Source organism: Periplaneta americana, chromosome 16 (assembly GCF_040183065.1).
Source record: "Periplaneta americana isolate PAMFEO1 chromosome 16, P.americana_PAMFEO1_priV1, whole genome shotgun sequence".
NCBI classification, from domain to species: domain Eukaryota; kingdom Metazoa; phylum Arthropoda; class Insecta; order Blattodea; family Blattidae; genus Periplaneta; species Periplaneta americana.
The window spans coordinates 74,514,834-74,532,209 of record NC_091132.1 but is presented as its reverse complement, the minus strand read 5'-3'; the positions used below and the strand labels follow the sequence as shown (position 1 = coordinate 74,532,209).

Below are 17,376 nucleotides of genomic sequence, written 5' to 3'. Positions count from 1 at the left end.
ACAATAATTCCTTTCTACAATACACCTTAAACGCTCTCGTCAACAATTGGATCTTCACTCACACAGTATTCGTTATAGCACTCCACCGACGACAATGACAATTGACTTGGACTATTACGCACAACAATGAACTGTTAATCTTAACTAATATTTACAAAGCACTATTTACAAATCAGAACTACCAGTTCTCAGTTCACAGTTCTTCTATCTCAGTCACTCGAGTTCACGGTATCTCGAACCACAGACCTTCAGAGACAGTTCACTGTACTCGAACTCGGGTCCCTCCAACTGCGGTCCACTGCACTCGAACTCAGGTCCCTCCAACTGCGGTCCACTGCACTCGAACTCAGGCCTTCGGATGCTGACGCAGATGCGGACGCACACTCGAGTCGAACTCCGGCACACCAGTCTGGCTTGCTTGCTCTGGCTTTCTCACTGACTGAATAACTGAAAACTCTGCTCTAGTTCGCTGGCGCCTGCTCTTTTATAGCAAAATCATAGTTGCGAGAACCTTCTACAGGTGTGTAGAGAATTATCTCAATATCTCTACATCGACAGACGTCTGGAATAGTCGAGAAGGTCGTTCCACATCCACTGCGTCAAGTAGCAGCTGCGCGCAGACTCGTTGCGTTGACGTAATACACCCTCTCTCTTCTCTCCACCGCGCGACGTCACTCAATGTTCCGTGGAGCCTGTGCGATCTGCTTTCTTGCGGGACGCTGGTCGTGAGTTCGATTCTCACGTCGCTGTCACAATATTGTGTTATCGTTCTTTAGTGATACTGTATAAATAATATTCAAGTTATTTATATTGAAATCGTTCTTTAACGATATTAATAACATAAATTTAATATTAGGTTTGGAAAAATCCAGTTGCATAATACTGCTATTAGTTTTTCTTTTTGTATTATTACATTATACTATCTTGAACCACAATAAAATGAAAAGGAGTAACGAGGAATTGAACCTGAGACGTTGACATCTAAATTCCGACGTTCGTCCGCTGAGCTACGAGGGCAAAAGTGTGGAAACATTTTCGGAAAAATTGGCCCAATCACACTCCAAGATTTTCTGATGATTCGTAGAAGCTAGTCCAGGATGCGGGGGGCAAAGGCTAATTGAGATTTCCCGATCTCTGATAGGGTCAAACATCCTGATAGAATTAATATTTAACCCTTGCCGTGACTTTCGGTGAAGTCCGGAGGGCCCAATTAGTCAAATCCACTCTCCTCATCTCCACACTTGGGCCCCCTGGAATTTAATAAGATGCGAAAGAGACAGTGGTGTGCGGCAAGCAACGGGATGTTACCGCATTTAGACCTATCCTTCCCAAGAAAAACTGCAGACATAAACAAAGGAAGCTTTTAATAGAAGGAGGATCTTCTGCGGACCTCTGGAGTGCTTTGTGTGGAGTGTGGCATTGTATGGGGAAGGAACATGGACATTACGACGACATGAAGAGAAACGAATTGAAGCATTTGAAATGTGGATGTGGAGAAGAACGGTGCGTGTGAAGAATAAGAATAAGAAATAAAATTGTGTTTGAAAAAGTGAGTGAAGAAAGAATGATGCTGAAACTGATTAGAAAGAGAAAAAGTAATTGGTTGGGTCTCTGGTTGAGAAGAATAATAGACGACATTAGGATATGTGGATCATATGCGGAGACTAAGAGGAAGGCAGAAAATAGGAAAGATTGGAGATTGCTGGGTTTGCAATGAAAGACCTGCCCATGGACAGAACACTTATGTATGTATGTTCAGAATGCCTGGAATATCGTGTCTAAAAACAGTCGCTATTTGCAAAGACTAGTCAATTCCATGCCCACTCGACTGCAAGATGATCGAGCTAAGAGGAAGATAGACTAAATATTGAATTGTGGCTCTTTGTTTTGTTTTTTGAACGCTTAATTGTTTGAATGTTTTAAGGCCGATGCCAGTAAATTTGTTTTGTTTATGCCACGAAAGATATTTTATTGAGAATAAAATCTTTTTTCTTTCCATTTGCAGCCACAATATCATAATGATAAAGTCATGGCATAATATATTAATGAACCTGATGTTAATTACTAAAATAATCGTAAAAGAGAAAGGAGCCATTATGTATAGTTTGTCTCTCTCAAAACAGAACAAAAAAGAACATAAAAAGCACGGGGTTGTAGTCGAACGCAGGACCTTATGAATAAGAGGCCTGAACGCTACCATTATGCTATCGATTACACACAGAATACTTCAATTATAACTGTAGATATCAGGCAACGTGGTCCAACAACATGTAACATCGCCTGTCTCCGAATTGTAGCGAAGATACCCGAAGGGAACTTTATTTCAGGAGAGCGGCCACTTTTTCTCTTGACAGCTGTACCGATATACAGGGTGTTAAAAAAAGTATCCAATATTTTAGGAGGTGCTAGTATCCATCAAAACAAGAAAATAATGTCTAATAAACATGGGTCCTACAACACACACTTTCTGAGACCTGAACACTTGTTCATAGGAGGTGCTCAATGTGACGTCCACTCATGGCAATGCATTCCTCTGCCCTTCGGGGTAAGGAATCACGCACTCTTTGAAATTGACCCGGTTCCTTCACGTGCCCCCATAACCAAAAGTCTAAGGGATTTAGGTTTGGGGAACGAGCAGGCCAAGGAGTGGGGTTTCCCCGACCAATCCAGCGGTCTTGAAATGTCAGCGTCAGGTGTTCACGCACATTGCGGAGAAAATGTGCTGGTGCGCCATCGTGCATGAACCACATCTTTAGTCTCTGCTGACATGGCACATTCTCCAGCAAGGCAGGAAATACGTTAATAAGAACGTCCTTGAAGTCTCCGTGGCAGCACGTATGGTCCTATTAATCTATCACCAAGAATGCCTCCCATACGTTGATTGAGAATCGGTGTTGATGCCTTGTTTCTTCAGCTGCATGGGCATTTTCATCAGCCGACACATGCCGATTACGAAAATTCACATCATCTTTGCTGAATTCGCTCATATCCGCAACCAGACTTTTGTTTTCATTATTCCTTGCGATGTATCATTATTCTATGCCGAGGATGTCAACTACGGTATGATTATCGGGTAGTCTGCTGTATTACAGGGCAGAGCAATGCATTGCCATGAATGGACGTCACACTAAACACCTCCTATGAACAAGTGTTCAGATCTCAGAAAGTATGTGTTGTAGGACCCATGTTTATTAGACATTATTTTCTTGTTTTGATGCATGCTATCACCTCCTAAACTATTGGATACTCTTTTTTTAACACTCTGTATACCTAAAGCTGTTTAGTTTCCACTTTATAAATTATTAATAAACTCAATAGTTTACGAACTTCGCAAAATTAGCTTTGTTAATAAAAAAGTAATAATACAACATTTATTTTTTAATGGAAATTAAGATACCATACATTTATTGCTAGAATTATATAGTATTTCTGTTATAGTTTTCATAATGAAATAACAAATCAAATTTTATTTTGAAAACTCATATACGGAGCCCTGACTATTAGCTCTCGGACTTCCAGTAGTCCGCGAATCATAGTTTAAGAATTACTAGGATATACTATTGTACAGTCCCTCCCAAAAATGAGACCCTGGAATACTCTAAGTCCTAGATATAAGACACTGCACATGATCGGAGGTTCGGAACCCAGATACACAAGATACAGTCTGTTTGGTTTATTGTTGAAACTAGTTCCGAAACTCATTTGACAAAAAAAAGTTTTGTAATATATACATGTAGCCTGTATATATATATATATATATATATATATATATATATATATATATATATATATATATATAATCCGTGCAGTAACATCGGAATATGAGCCTTCAGGACGAGATCGACTTGCCTCGCAGAACACAAGCATTCCGTTTGTTTCAATAGCTCAGATGGCTAAGCTATTTTTTTTATTTCCTTAAGAACGTTAAAATGGAGTTTTAGAGAGTCCTGCGCGAGCACAATGAGATTGGTTTTCATAATAATTGCTAATAGTTACAGACAATACTGTGACAGCGACGTGAGATTCGAACTCACGACCAGCGTCCCGCAAGAAAGCAGATCGCGCGGAGCACTTTGGGATGGCGCGCGGCGAAGAGGGGAAAGGGCCAACGCGGCGAGAGAGTGGAGAGAGAGTGCGCGCGCATCTGGTGCTGGTAGAGAGGAGAGGGCTCGGGATTTTTCTGGAGTGCCATCTCTAGAGACGCGTGGAACCTTCGAGGCTACGTCGCTGTGGTTATAAATTACGGACGCGAAGGAACGACAGCAGTTTTCAGTTTTCAGTTATTCAGTCAGTGAGAAAGCCAGAGCAAGCAAGCCAGACTGGTGTGCCGGAGTTCGACTCGAGTGTGCGTCCGCATCTGCGTCAGCATCCGAAGGCCTGAGTTCGAGTGCAGTGGACCGCAGTTGGAGGGACCTGAGTTCGAGTGCAGTGGACCGCAGTTGGAGGGACCCGAGTTCGAGTACAGTGAACTGTCTCTGAAAGTCTGTGGTTCGAGATACTGTGAACTCGAGTGATTGAGATAGAAGAACTGTGAACTGAGAACTGGTAGTTCTGATTTGTAAATAGTGCTTTGTAAATATTAGTTAAGATTAACAGTTCATTGTTGTGCGTAATAGTCCAAGTAAATTGTCATTGTCGTCGGTGGAGTGCTATAACGAATACTGTGTTGAGTGAAGATCCAATTGTTGACGAGAGCGTTAAGGTGAATTGTAGAAAGGAATTATTGTTGTGACGAATAAATTACATTGTTGTTACTAATAAAATTCACAATACAAAAATAAAAATTGTAATATAAAAATGAATGAATACATGTCACTAATTATGAAATATATATATATATATATATATATATATATATATATTAAAATACGTAATTATGCGACATATTTTAACAAATGATAATTATTTATTTTTTATTTTTTTAGTAGTTACTTTACGACGCTTCATCAACATCTAGGCTACTTTGCGTCTGAATGAGATGAAGGTGATAATGCTGGTGAAATGAGTCCGGGGTCCAACAGTAACTATAACATCATTGGGTCCAACACTGAAAGTTACCCAGCATTTGCTCATATTGGGTTAAGGGAAAACCCCGGAAAACCTCAACCAGGTAACTTGCTCCAACCGGGAATCGAACCCGGACCATTTGCTTTCGCTGCCAGACGCGTTAGCCGTTGTATTGTATTGTATTTATTAACATTCCATGGTATTCATACATGCTTACAGCTAGAATATGGAACAAGTCAAAAAACTTAATACTATTATAAAGTCTTAATTTATAGTCACAGTCTAAATGAAATATATACAGACGAGATTTACAATATTGTCTACAACACAGTTTTAGTATCAATTTCATGAAGTGTTATTGAACGTCATGTATTCACCTACAGAATAGAAGGCGTGAGAAATCAGGTACTTCTTTAATTTGGCCCTAAATAATTTTATGTTTTGAGTTTCATTTTTTATATCGATAGGGAGGCTATTAAAAATTTTTACTGCCATATAACGCACTCCTTTTTGATAGCACATATACTTGCCGATGGAGTATGAAAGTCATTTTTGACGTGTATTTATGCTATGAACTGTTGAATGATATGATATATTATATTATATTATATTATATTATATTATATTATATTATATTATATTATATTATATTATATTATTATAGTTAGAACGTTTTCATGATTACATACGAGGATGATTATTAATGAAAAGATATACTGACAAGCCATGGGCATTATTTGTAGTTTTTTTAAAATAGTCCTACAAGATTCCCTAGATTTGGCACCTACTATTATTCTAATTACTCCACAGGTGTGGACTGATAATTATAATTTAAATCATACGATGTCATTGTAACTGAGATAATTTTAATTTTCAAGAAAAAGAAAAAATTTAGAATGTTTTTAATAACAAATATTATTAAATAGCTATAATTTCATTTAAATACTGGAGAGGGCGTCCTGCGTCTCTGGCTCTAAGCCAGAAATGTCAGTAAACAACAACAAGACTGACCGACATTCTTGAAGCCGTTTTAACGAACGCATTATAGGGATCCTTTATTGAAATTGTATTTGAAGACATTTATTGTCATCACTAGAGTCCTGTGTTTGGTTACCTAAAGTCTCAATATCCACAAATATGAATTTTTCCAGTGTTGTTTTTTAAATTCTGCGCCTACCATTTGTTTCTAATTTAGCACAAATTTTCAGTAATTGAAACTAAGAGAAGTTTCATTGCCACAAAATGTATCGCTTCTTACTTCCTCCCAAAGAGTTTGTAATACAAACTCTTTGCTCCCTCCACGGTGCATTATATAATAAACAAATAAAAAAAAAAAGTACAGTTTGGTACAATTTTCTGTAAAATCTGGTATATTTTATTTTTGATTAGTGGTAACTCTGTATGCCGGTATTCGTTTGTTTGGTGCTTGTTTGGTGTGTGGTGAAGTTTGTAATAAGTGCTACTGTCAAAATTTTGCTAATGATTACGATGTCTATGAAATAAGTATATTCAGTATGAAATGATGTATAGTAACTTTACGATAAAGAAAAGCCGATGTGAATCTTATTTAAAGTATTTGAAAAGTAAACATGTCATTTGATAAAAAGCAATGTGCAGCAGTCAACTGCAACAGTACTTCATCTATAACGCATCCTTTTCCGAAAGATTTTAAAAGGTAAGTTTGATGAATAAATATTTATAAGAAAGTCTTCCATTTATTGTGATAGACGTGTAGTGCTCTAACCCAGAATACTGTGTTTTGATACTATAAAGCTAACCTAACCTTAATTCGCCAGGAATAGTTATACATTACGATAACCGTGTATGAAACTCCATAAGGGAAAATTTCAGTACACGGATACCTCACTGACAACAATTATCTTAGCCTAAAATACTAAAAAGAGCAGATTTGTCTGTGTTTGTGGAATGACGAAAAGGCACTTTTAGATGCTAATAATTTATTTTGTGTGCACAAGGCATTACACAGAGATTATGACGTCACAAGACGGCGACATCACCAATAAAAGAGGATACATTTCAGAACACGGTTACCTCCCTTTTTCCGGGGTTTTTGGTTGAGACATTCAAAGGAATTAATAATGATACTGTTAATACCTTTATAAATAGTGGTATCGTAAAATAAACTCAATGTAAATTTCAGTAAAATATAATAATATAAGCCTACCTGTAATTTACTACATACAAACTTCGGTATTTCCCCACACTACACAATTCCTCGGTCTCATATCACTTAAATAATCCTCCCAATTAACCCACCAACCTTGTCACATACCTCGGCTTGGAAATACGAAGTGCTCGCAATACATGACGTCATATATTCAATTACCGATACTAGGAAATTACCTTTTGTATGAACAAAATAAGATGCAACTTCAATATCTCCCCACACTACACACGGAAGAGAAAACGTACTTACATCATTCAAACCATAACTCATTGTTCAAACCTTTTTACATTCTCATGTCAGTTAGCTATCCCTTCATTTAACCCATCTAGCCCATAACAAAACGCAAATCTGACGTCAGTCCCTTTACTCACATCCACTATCGAATAAACCATTCTCGAATAGCACAGCAGTCAAATAAAATTCTAAACTCCAGTCAAGCCAAAATAAAAAATCGAAAACGTAAAAACTGAAATTCACTGCCTACTAAACCAACAGACTTCTATTCTGTAACACAGCAATGAATAACCAATAACGTGAAGGAACACAACATAAGTTACGTCAACATCACAGACAACACATAAGAAAATAGTTCCAACATCTGGTATCGGATTCGACCCAATTTGCCATGGTGATCTGGGGTTAGTCAAAAAATAAATCCATGCATTTTTTTGGGGCGAAAGTGCCGTTTTTATAAACATTTAGTTAATTTAGCCAAGCTTCGGAACTAAAGTGAAGATTAATAAATGTCATTCTGTTTATTTTATTGATTATGTGCAGCTTGCATAATTTACGTTTAGCTATAGGCCAATCTATTCTGTAATGGTTTGCCTAAATCAACTGCTACTTTAAGTACAACTTATTACGTATTATAGTTGCAATGGAAATTTGGTCTCTAGACGTCATCAAAGCGATCAGAAAATCTTTGGTCTTTGAAGCATGCTACTGCAACAATAAACTATTATTCATTCATAGTTTTCTGCCCAAGAGCAGGTCTTTCACTGCAAACTCATCATTCTCCAAACTTTCCTATTTTCTGCCTTTCTCTTGCAAACCATGCATCTTAATGTCGTCTATCATCTGATATCTTCTTCTGCCCCGAACTTTTCTCCCATTCATCATTCCTTGAAGTCCATCCTTCAGTAGCCCTAGGCAATTTCTTCTCAGTCAGTGACCCAGACAATTTGCTTGCTTTTCTCTTTCTGATCAGTGATCTTAATGTTATCTATCATCCGATATCTTCTTCTGTCCCGAACTTTTCTCCCATTCACCATTCCATCAAGTTCATCCTTCAGTAGGCAGTTTCTTCTCAGCCAGTGATCGAGACAATTCCTTTTTTTGTTCCTGACCATTTTCAGGATTATTTTTTCTTCACCCATTCTTTCTAGCACAGCTTCATTTTTTATTCTGTCTGTTCATGTCACATGCTTCCTTCTCCATATTCACATTTCAAATGCTTCTAGTCGTTTCTTTTCACTTTGTCGTAACATCTGTGTTTCTGCCACATACACTGCCACGCTTCACATGAAGCATTTCGCTAGTCTCTTTTTTTTAATTACCATTCTTTTTCTACAGCTCCACAGAAAATGCTCCTTTTTCTGTTAAAAGTTCCTTGGCCTTTTGACTTCCTGGCAACAGCTCATGTTACTGCTTATAATACACCCCGAGGCTATAAGCTATCACCCTATATCTCTCATTTGTGTTTTTGAAAAACAATGGAGAAAATGGTACATACAAGACTTAACTGGCATTTGGAAAATAAAAGCTTGATAACATCAGCACAGGCATGCTTCTGAGTCCATCAGACTATTATACAACAGCCACTTATGCTAAGTCAGGATATAAAAGACAACATGGATAACAAAGAAACCACATTAGCTGTTTTTGTTACCTTCAAAGATGCTTATGGATCAGTTTGGAGAATAAAATTGCTTGCAAAATTAAATAAGAGAGTATAGATGGTAAATTACTCTGATGGATATACAACTTTATTAATCGAAGATTATATTGTACAAAGCATGGAGAAGCTATATCTAAATTTCGACAATCCAGAAAAGGTTTACCCCAGGGTTCATTGCTCAGTCCAATGTTATTTAATATAATGATTAATGATCTACCTTATGAATTAGGCCTATCTAGTAAAAATAGATTTGTTAAATGTGTATTACTTATATGCTGATGATCTGGTTATATGGATTTCAAGTCCCCATAATCAACAACACAAGCTAACAGAACATATGAATGATGTTCTGAAATCCTTATCTACTTGGTACGTAATTAAAAAAATGACTATTAATATCAATAAAATCTTTTATCAGACTTTCTCCTTATGTCATAAATTGCCCAATTTTCAATTACTAGTAGATGGACATAAACTCTCTCAACAGCAAAATCCAAAATACTTAGAAGTATACTTTGATCATAAACTTAATTGGAAAAAACATGTTAATAATACAGTTGATAAAGCCAACTCAAGATGCAATGTACTGAAAAGACTTGCAAGAACGAAGTGGGGGTGTTCAAGATCAGTATTGAATACAACTTATAAAACATATATAAAACCACAAATTCTTTATGCATGTGAAAACTTACTTACAGCATCAACAAAAACTATTGACAAATTAGAAGTGGCACAAAATAATGCTATGAGATTAATCACTGGTGAGTTAAATCTAATAACAAAGAACTATCCCGTAAAAGAGAAGATACATAAAAGATCACTGTTGCAATATGAAAGAATGATAAGGTTACCACATGACACATACTGGTTAAGCTACTAATTCAGATGCAGAAAATTGAAAACGCAAAATGGGTTTTTACAGGCAATCCAGAAACTAAGAGATATATTAGGACCTATTTAATTTTAATTTAAAGCCAGAAGAGTTCCTATTACCTAAATAACCATTACAATATGACAATATAAATTATAATACAAATTTAATTAAGGATTTGAAGAGAGAAGAATCATCTACACTTGAATTAAAACAAGTTACTCTTGAAACTATAAGTACATTCTACCCTGACACAGATTGATTACACATTTATACAGATGGCTCCAAATATCAAAATGATGAACCAGCTGGGGCTGGAATATATTCCAAATTATTCAGTTTTTATTTATCTGTGGGAAGTCCTAAGATACTCACTTTGATGGAGAAATTGCAGCAATCAACAGGGTATTAACACAACTTATTTATCAAATTAATATGTTCAAAAATGCTGTTATATTTAGTGACTCAATTTCTGCAATCCAAGCCATAGCTTCAATCAATATTCCTACAAATTCCAAAATCACAGAAATTTAATCATCTATACACATACTGGCAAAACAAAATAAAAACCTGTATTTCCAATGGATCCCTGTGCATTGTGGTATTATAGGCAAGAGATTGCAGATTGTTTGGCAAAGAAAGGAATTAAAATATTACAAGTACCCTTGAAAAAAATATCTTACCACAGTGCCAAATTGTTCATACAAAGACAATTTCAAATCAAAATTCTATAGGAATTTCAAAGAAAATAGTAATAATAAATCTTGGTCAGTATTGCTTACTGAAAAAGAACATACATACCTAATTCTCCTCGACATGATGCAGTAGCAAAATTTCGAATGCTCACTGGTCATGACTGTGTAGCAGGAGCACACCTGTTTAAAATTGGAATTTTTGGTTCACCAAAATGAATCTTGTGTAACCTAGAAGACTCTTCGATGAATCAAGAACATTTACGAAAATGTCCAGCTTTGGCATAAATTCGGACTCTAAATTATACTGGGAAGCTTGAAGGTGAATGGGCAGTAGATGCTACTACTACTTTTATTACAATACAGTGTAGGTATAAATCATAAGGTACACGTGCGTGTGATGTTATTTCAAATGAAAGTCTGGAAGAAATTGTGGTATGCCAATATCGAAAATTGATAATTGCAATTAAATTATCATGCATTATAATATAATCTCTCTGATGAAAGAAACTTTATGAAAATTTACACATTTCCTTTTGCCTCACCCATAATTTTCTCCTTAAATATTTCAGCATGTATAGGCCTAGTTAAGATTGAATTTCATGTTTCAGATGTCAGCAATGGGCTGAACGTGCTGGTTGCCTACATCTATTAGAGAAAGGCGTTGATGTTCTTCATGCTGAATACAGGCTTTGTTCAGATCATTTTCACGATAGTTCTTACTTATCCAGGAAGAGAAAGAAACTTTCGATTTATGCACTTCCAGAAATATTTTCTGAAGAAACAGGTACTTAATTATAATTTCCAGTGATCATTATTATGCTAAAATTGTACGAGAAAACTCGCACTCGCTACTGTAACTTTTATAATTCATTGTTGGATCCTATTGAACCAAAGCCTCGTGAAGTCAGTATGGATGTAGACCAGAAGAGCCTGACCCAAGATGTGAACGAGCCACCTAGGACTTGCAAGTCGGGCACAAGTAACATGGAAAAGTGGTTAAATTTGAGGACGCACATTCTCAATGTGATTAAAATAATTTCTGTCATTACAACGCTGTTGTTTGTGCTAACTATCCAAAACTATACCTTATTATAATAGTAGCTAATACATACTAATAGCAAGAAAACACTGCTCATAGCCAGTAGCGGCTGGTGGTCAAAATAATGAGTGTGCTACAATCTCTATATCGGCCTACTGTATACACTTATATGTATTTATCTTAATTTGAGATTCACCTAGTGACGAAATATGAAGTCCATACGATGTTCCTTCCTACTGCAGAACTTGTCAGTTACCCTGGTGTTAAACCCCTCCATCTTGGACATCATACTCTTTTCTATTGGCAGTATTCCAAGAGCAGTGAGGCGATCCTGGGACATAGTGTTCTTAAAAACGTTTTTATGCGTTTCAAGCAAGAAAAATATCTTTCTGGCTCAGCAGTGGTCATTAGTGTTGTAACCAAAATATTTAACAACTTCGTTGCTTCACAGAATGGATCCTGTGAATTGTTGGAGGCTATGTATCGTAACAATTGAACAGCTCCATCTATATTTCGGAAGTCGGGTCTTCCGTATAGAACTCCAAGTTGTGTCTTTAACATTCTTTTGTTCAGTACATTATAGCTGTTGACAGAACTTCAAGTTCACGCTCAGGAAAATTGTGCGAAAAATTGTCAAAAAAATTGCTGTTTAAAAATTTTGTTGCGTCTAGATAGCTTAAAGACTGGAAACGATAAATAGTTTCTGAATTATACGGTCACATACTTCCTTGGCTTCAGTTTTCTGGGATTCCATTCTCTGTTGCTTGCTGACTGATTCAGGAGGAACTTCAGAAAACAGGTAGATGGCAGCAGCAATTGGACACTTGAATTACCAAATACATAGTACATAATTCCGAGTTCTTCCACAAACAAGCATTCTTTTGTTACGCTTTACTTTTGCAATCTTCATGATGTGTCATGCTGAAGCTGACTACAGCACTTCCCCGCATAAAAATAGCCAATCATAGCAGTGATTTCAGCTTTACACAGGCGTATTAATTGTCTACATTTTCATGTAGAGTTTTGAGAAGCACAACATACCCCCTGAGGCACCAAAGAGCGAAGACTAAACACTCTATAATGCGTCATGAACATAACTACGGGAAATTGTCAAATGACAGATCAAATACTATGGTATTGCAAATACATTATTTGAGCAAAAATTATCATTGTACTGTAGCACATAAGGACAGGCCGCCCCTGCTCATAGCATCTATCGGTATTTTTTATATAATACTTATGGCACCGGTATACCAATTCACAGAAGAGCAGTAAACATAAACATCTGTCGGCTTGTGATGGGAAACATTTGCAATCGCGAAGAATCATCCGAACACAAAGATTACACTGAAAAATCGCTATTATCTGTCACAGCGATTTTTCGGAGCTGTGGCAGGAAATCTCTGTCACACTCCACCTCTAATGGAAACTAGAGGCTCGTCGTTGTCCACATGACTTGCACAACTCACAAGCCCCTTTGACGTACCAAAACTGGTTTTGATCCCCACGAGTCCCAGGCTTGTGTTGCTCGCTTGATTTGTCTCCCTGTCCACATTACTCTGGAGCTGCACAAAGTCATTTAAATTCAAGTACAGTAGAATCTCTATTATCCATGGTAATGAAGGGGGCGTATTGAGCAGTTAATAGAAAAAAATCGGACAACTCGTACCATAAAAGATTTTCATAAATTAGTGCATAATACGTACATTTTCGTAATTTGAAGCTCTTGCCATACTGCAACCATTACTTATTTACAAATGGCTTTTGAGGAACCTGCAGGTTCATTGCTGCCCTCACATAAGCCCACCATCGATCCCTATCCTTTGCAAGATTAATCCAGTCTCTATCATCATATCCCACTTCCCTCAAATCCATTTTAATATTATCCTCCCATCTACGTCTCAGCCTCCCCGAAGGTCTTTTCCCTCCGGTCTTCCAACAAACCCTAATACTAATATGTAGCACTTTATCCTTCTTTTTTATATTTTTTTTTATTAAATCGCGCACAGTTGTAACACCAATTTTATATTCTGATGCAAGATGAACTACAGTTTCTCGCTGGTTGTAACACAGTGAAGTACAGTAATACATAGCATTTTAACCTTTTTTTATTAGCCTAAATCGCGCACAGTTGTGTCACCAGTCTCGTATTCTGATGCAAGATGAGTCACAGCTCCTTCTGTTCGAAACCGCTAAATTACTGTATTTGCACTTTTGTTTCGATACTTACGACAACGATATTTTGACACTTGAAGACATTTTACCTAGAAATTACTGTACATTACAGCCACTCACACAGTAGGGTACTACATGGTGCACGGGTTTGCAATTATTTATTGTGTGGAAATTCTTCTTTGAAAGCTGATAAAGACTAACAAGTTGGGAAAAACACCCTCTTTCCCACAAGTAACTCTTTCCGTTGCTGATAGAGGCACCATTCCTATTACATACTGTGTAATGATAAAGGCTTGTAATAACCCTCTCTAAAAAGTGTATGTGTGTATCCAATGCCCACCCACTTCACTTGCGTGATTCGGGTTCTGCATACTGCGGATGTATGGCAGAACTGTGACCCATTTTCTAGTTGTACACCACCTCGGTGGGTCACACTGTACATGATGTGTATCTGTGGAGAGTTATGTCGTGTATTAGGGTGACTGTATGTGTAAGTGTAGTGTCTGGAATGAGTGATGGTGATGAAGATGAGGAAGGGAGAAGTGGAAACCCAGTGCCAGCACGTAGCCTACTCCTGTCGAATAGCACCAAGGAGGCCGCCAGGCTTTACATCCCCATCCGACAGACGAATCACTATCAACAGAGACATATGCCTTCTCTTCATATGCGCTGCGGAGAGATTTGGAATTTAACTCAGGCATATTGGTGCACAATCTAGTGATTAGAAGTTGTGCACCGCCATCTCTCCTAGTCCCGAGGTAGAAATTTTACATGAAAAATTTCTGACCCCACCGGGAATCGAACCCGGGCCAGCTAGTCTGGAGGCAGACACGCTACCACAGAGCTAACTCAGCGGACTCTCTCTAAAAAGTATATACTAATATAATGTACAGTACTTCATATTTTTTTCTGCAGAAAAAAAAAACTAGGGAAAGACAGTCGGATAATCCACTGATCGGTTAGTAGGGTGACAGATAATCGGGGTTCTACTGTATGTGTAGTGTGGACGCAACTTCAAAAAATAAAATATGGAAGTATTGTGATGAACTCTTCAGTGTGGATTTGTCAGTTCTGGAGCAGACAACGAACTGAAAAGAAGATAATTCATACCTGAGAAGTTTTCTTCGGAAAACTGAGTAAAACTAGTTTTGCTTAAGAATTTGAAACTCAGAACAGACGTGCATGAGGTCTCCTACTTTCTGGCATACTGACCTCCTCTCACTGTGTCTTAATAAAGCATACTACTCGGTGAATGAATATCTTGAAGAAGAAAATTTTAATATTTTAACTGTTTTGTGTTAACCATGCACAAAAAATATGTTTTCTTGTATCTTATTTACTAGTTATTAGATAAATGTTAAGCTTTCCTTCTAAGGAATAGCTCAAACATTAGCTTTAGATTAATTCTAGTACACAAGTTCTGTATTTTAGAAAAATTACTAGCACGGGTAAGTCCACTTTTTGACAAGTCACCAATTTTTCTCCAGTTTACCTAAACTAATTAATGTGAAAGAAATGTGGCAATAAATTATTGTATTGTACTCTACTCTGCTCTAATATGAACGTGGCTTTTACATTTAGTCAGAATGCATCTTATTTTTGATTGTGAAAACTTTCCATTATAGAATGTAAGCCTGCTGACGTCCAGATAAGAAGACAATCAGAAGAACTTCCTCATCCTATGTGTCGCCTCTGTGCGTGTATGAGTACAGAATTAGTTTCAGTATTTGAAGAGAAGGGCTTAGAGTTACAGCTACTAGAAAAAATTCATGTACATCTTCCAATAATGGTGAGTAAAGCTGTGTTTAATATGTTCTATCTACTGAGTCATTTTGAAGTTTTTAATATATAGATTCCCTACATCTAATGTGGACAGTGAGAAGGACTTTTTTGCACACACGAAAATACTCAATGACTGTTCCACAAATCTGCAGACAATTTAGAAACCATGCTTAGTTTATAGTTTGCTGATATGTGATATGTGTAAGCAAAAAGAAAAAGTAACAAAAACTTTTATATTAATAATAATCCGTGGCGCTACAGCCCGTGAAGGGCCTAGACCAACCAGCCGGCTGCTGGCCTCATGCACACATGCCGATTAGAGGTGAACGATCATCCAACCAGAATGGAGATAGCGTTTGGTTAGCACGATGATCCCCCCAGCTGTTACAGCTGGTATTCGCAATCTGATTTTGCTTCCTATCATAGCTCCCCAAGTGCATCACGATGCTGGGTGGGCTCTGGTCCCATATACTGGCCGAAATTTCATGAGAAAATTTCTTCCTCCATGAGGACTCGAACCAGCGTGCATTCCATAACGCGAGTCCTAGGCAGGATGCCTTAGACCACGACGCCGGACTTTATATTAAATATAACATAATACATGTGACAACTTATTCCACGAAGTACCCACCAATTCACGAAATAGCTACCGAAATAGTGAAAGGTTCAACATTGAATTCACCCATTCTATTTCACCAAAAAATACGGTCCCTAGTTATTGTCTGTTTATATATTTCATTTTGTTCAAATGTGTTCAGTTGTGTCCACTGCTGTGCCTGACTGTGAAATGAGCGGACCCGGGTTCAGATGTTGGTTGAGGTTTTTTCTTGGGTTTTTCCTCAGCCCATTAAGAGCAAATGCTGGGTAACTTTCGGTGTTGGATCCTGGATTTATTTCACTGGCATTATCATTTCATCTTACTCAGACACTAGATAACCATAGCAGTTGCTAAAGTGTTGTAAAATAACCAATTAAAAAATGTTCAGTTATTTACTTTTCAGTGCGATGTGTAGTATCTGCTTATCTGTTTAACATCAATTAGGCTTAACCATTATTGTTATCCATATCAGGAGGATCATTAATCATTCAGTTGTACACTGAAAACTGTTTATAAGTTCAGTAATTCTGTACTTATTATATGTAAATAACGAATTAATAATTTATAAAATTTTATTGTAATTGTTCTGCGTTTTCATGTAACAGTAAACATTTTGTTTAACATGTTGTTACATTAAAATAATTATCTTGGATAAAAGAAGTAAATTAAAACAAAGTTGTAAGTTCCATCAATTATACACGATACAACATACATCCTTTCGTCATCATTCCAGTCGCACACAATGACAAACTGCGTATTTCTGCATTGAATTAATTGATTATATTGGAGCGTGACTGATTATTATCACCTGGGCACTTAAGCATCAAAGACTTTGTATGCAAACCTATTAGCTTAAGTTTGAAGGTAGGTAAGTTCCAGAACTTTCCTTATGAAAGTAGGGCATTTTTTTCGGGAGATTATGTCCCTTTGAAAGGAGAGAGTTTCTTGAAACCTTTAGAATTTCACACTTCTAGGGGGGATGTTTCGGAAGTCTCAATGGATTGCTTACATATCTAGTTGATAAAATATAACCATCTTGAAAATTTCTCCTATAGTTGTAGGTATTTTTGTTCTTGGACCATGTCCAGTAAACGTAACCTTATAGTGCTCTCTGTAAGTTAACA

At 37.0% G+C, this 17,376-nt stretch overlaps 1 protein-coding gene across 3 annotated transcripts in view; it reads left to right on the top strand.

Moving 5' to 3' along the window:
- The first annotated feature begins 6,413 nt into the window (after positions 1 to 6,413).
- The window catches only part of LOC138716438 (zinc finger protein 852-like), a 39,521-nt gene continuing 28,558 nt past the window's right edge, over positions 6,414 to 17,376 (top strand). For all 3 annotated transcript variants that reach the window (XM_069849532.1, XM_069849533.1, XM_069849531.1), the window contains exons 1-3: positions 6,414 to 6,682; positions 11,267 to 11,442; positions 15,498 to 15,661. In XM_069849532.1, coding sequence (XP_069705633.1) covers positions 6,597 to 6,682; positions 11,267 to 11,442; positions 15,498 to 15,661 — 426 coding nt within the window. In that variant the 5' untranslated portion in view covers positions 6,414 to 6,596. The remainder of the gene's footprint in view (positions 6,683 to 11,266; positions 11,443 to 15,497; positions 15,662 to 17,376) is intronic.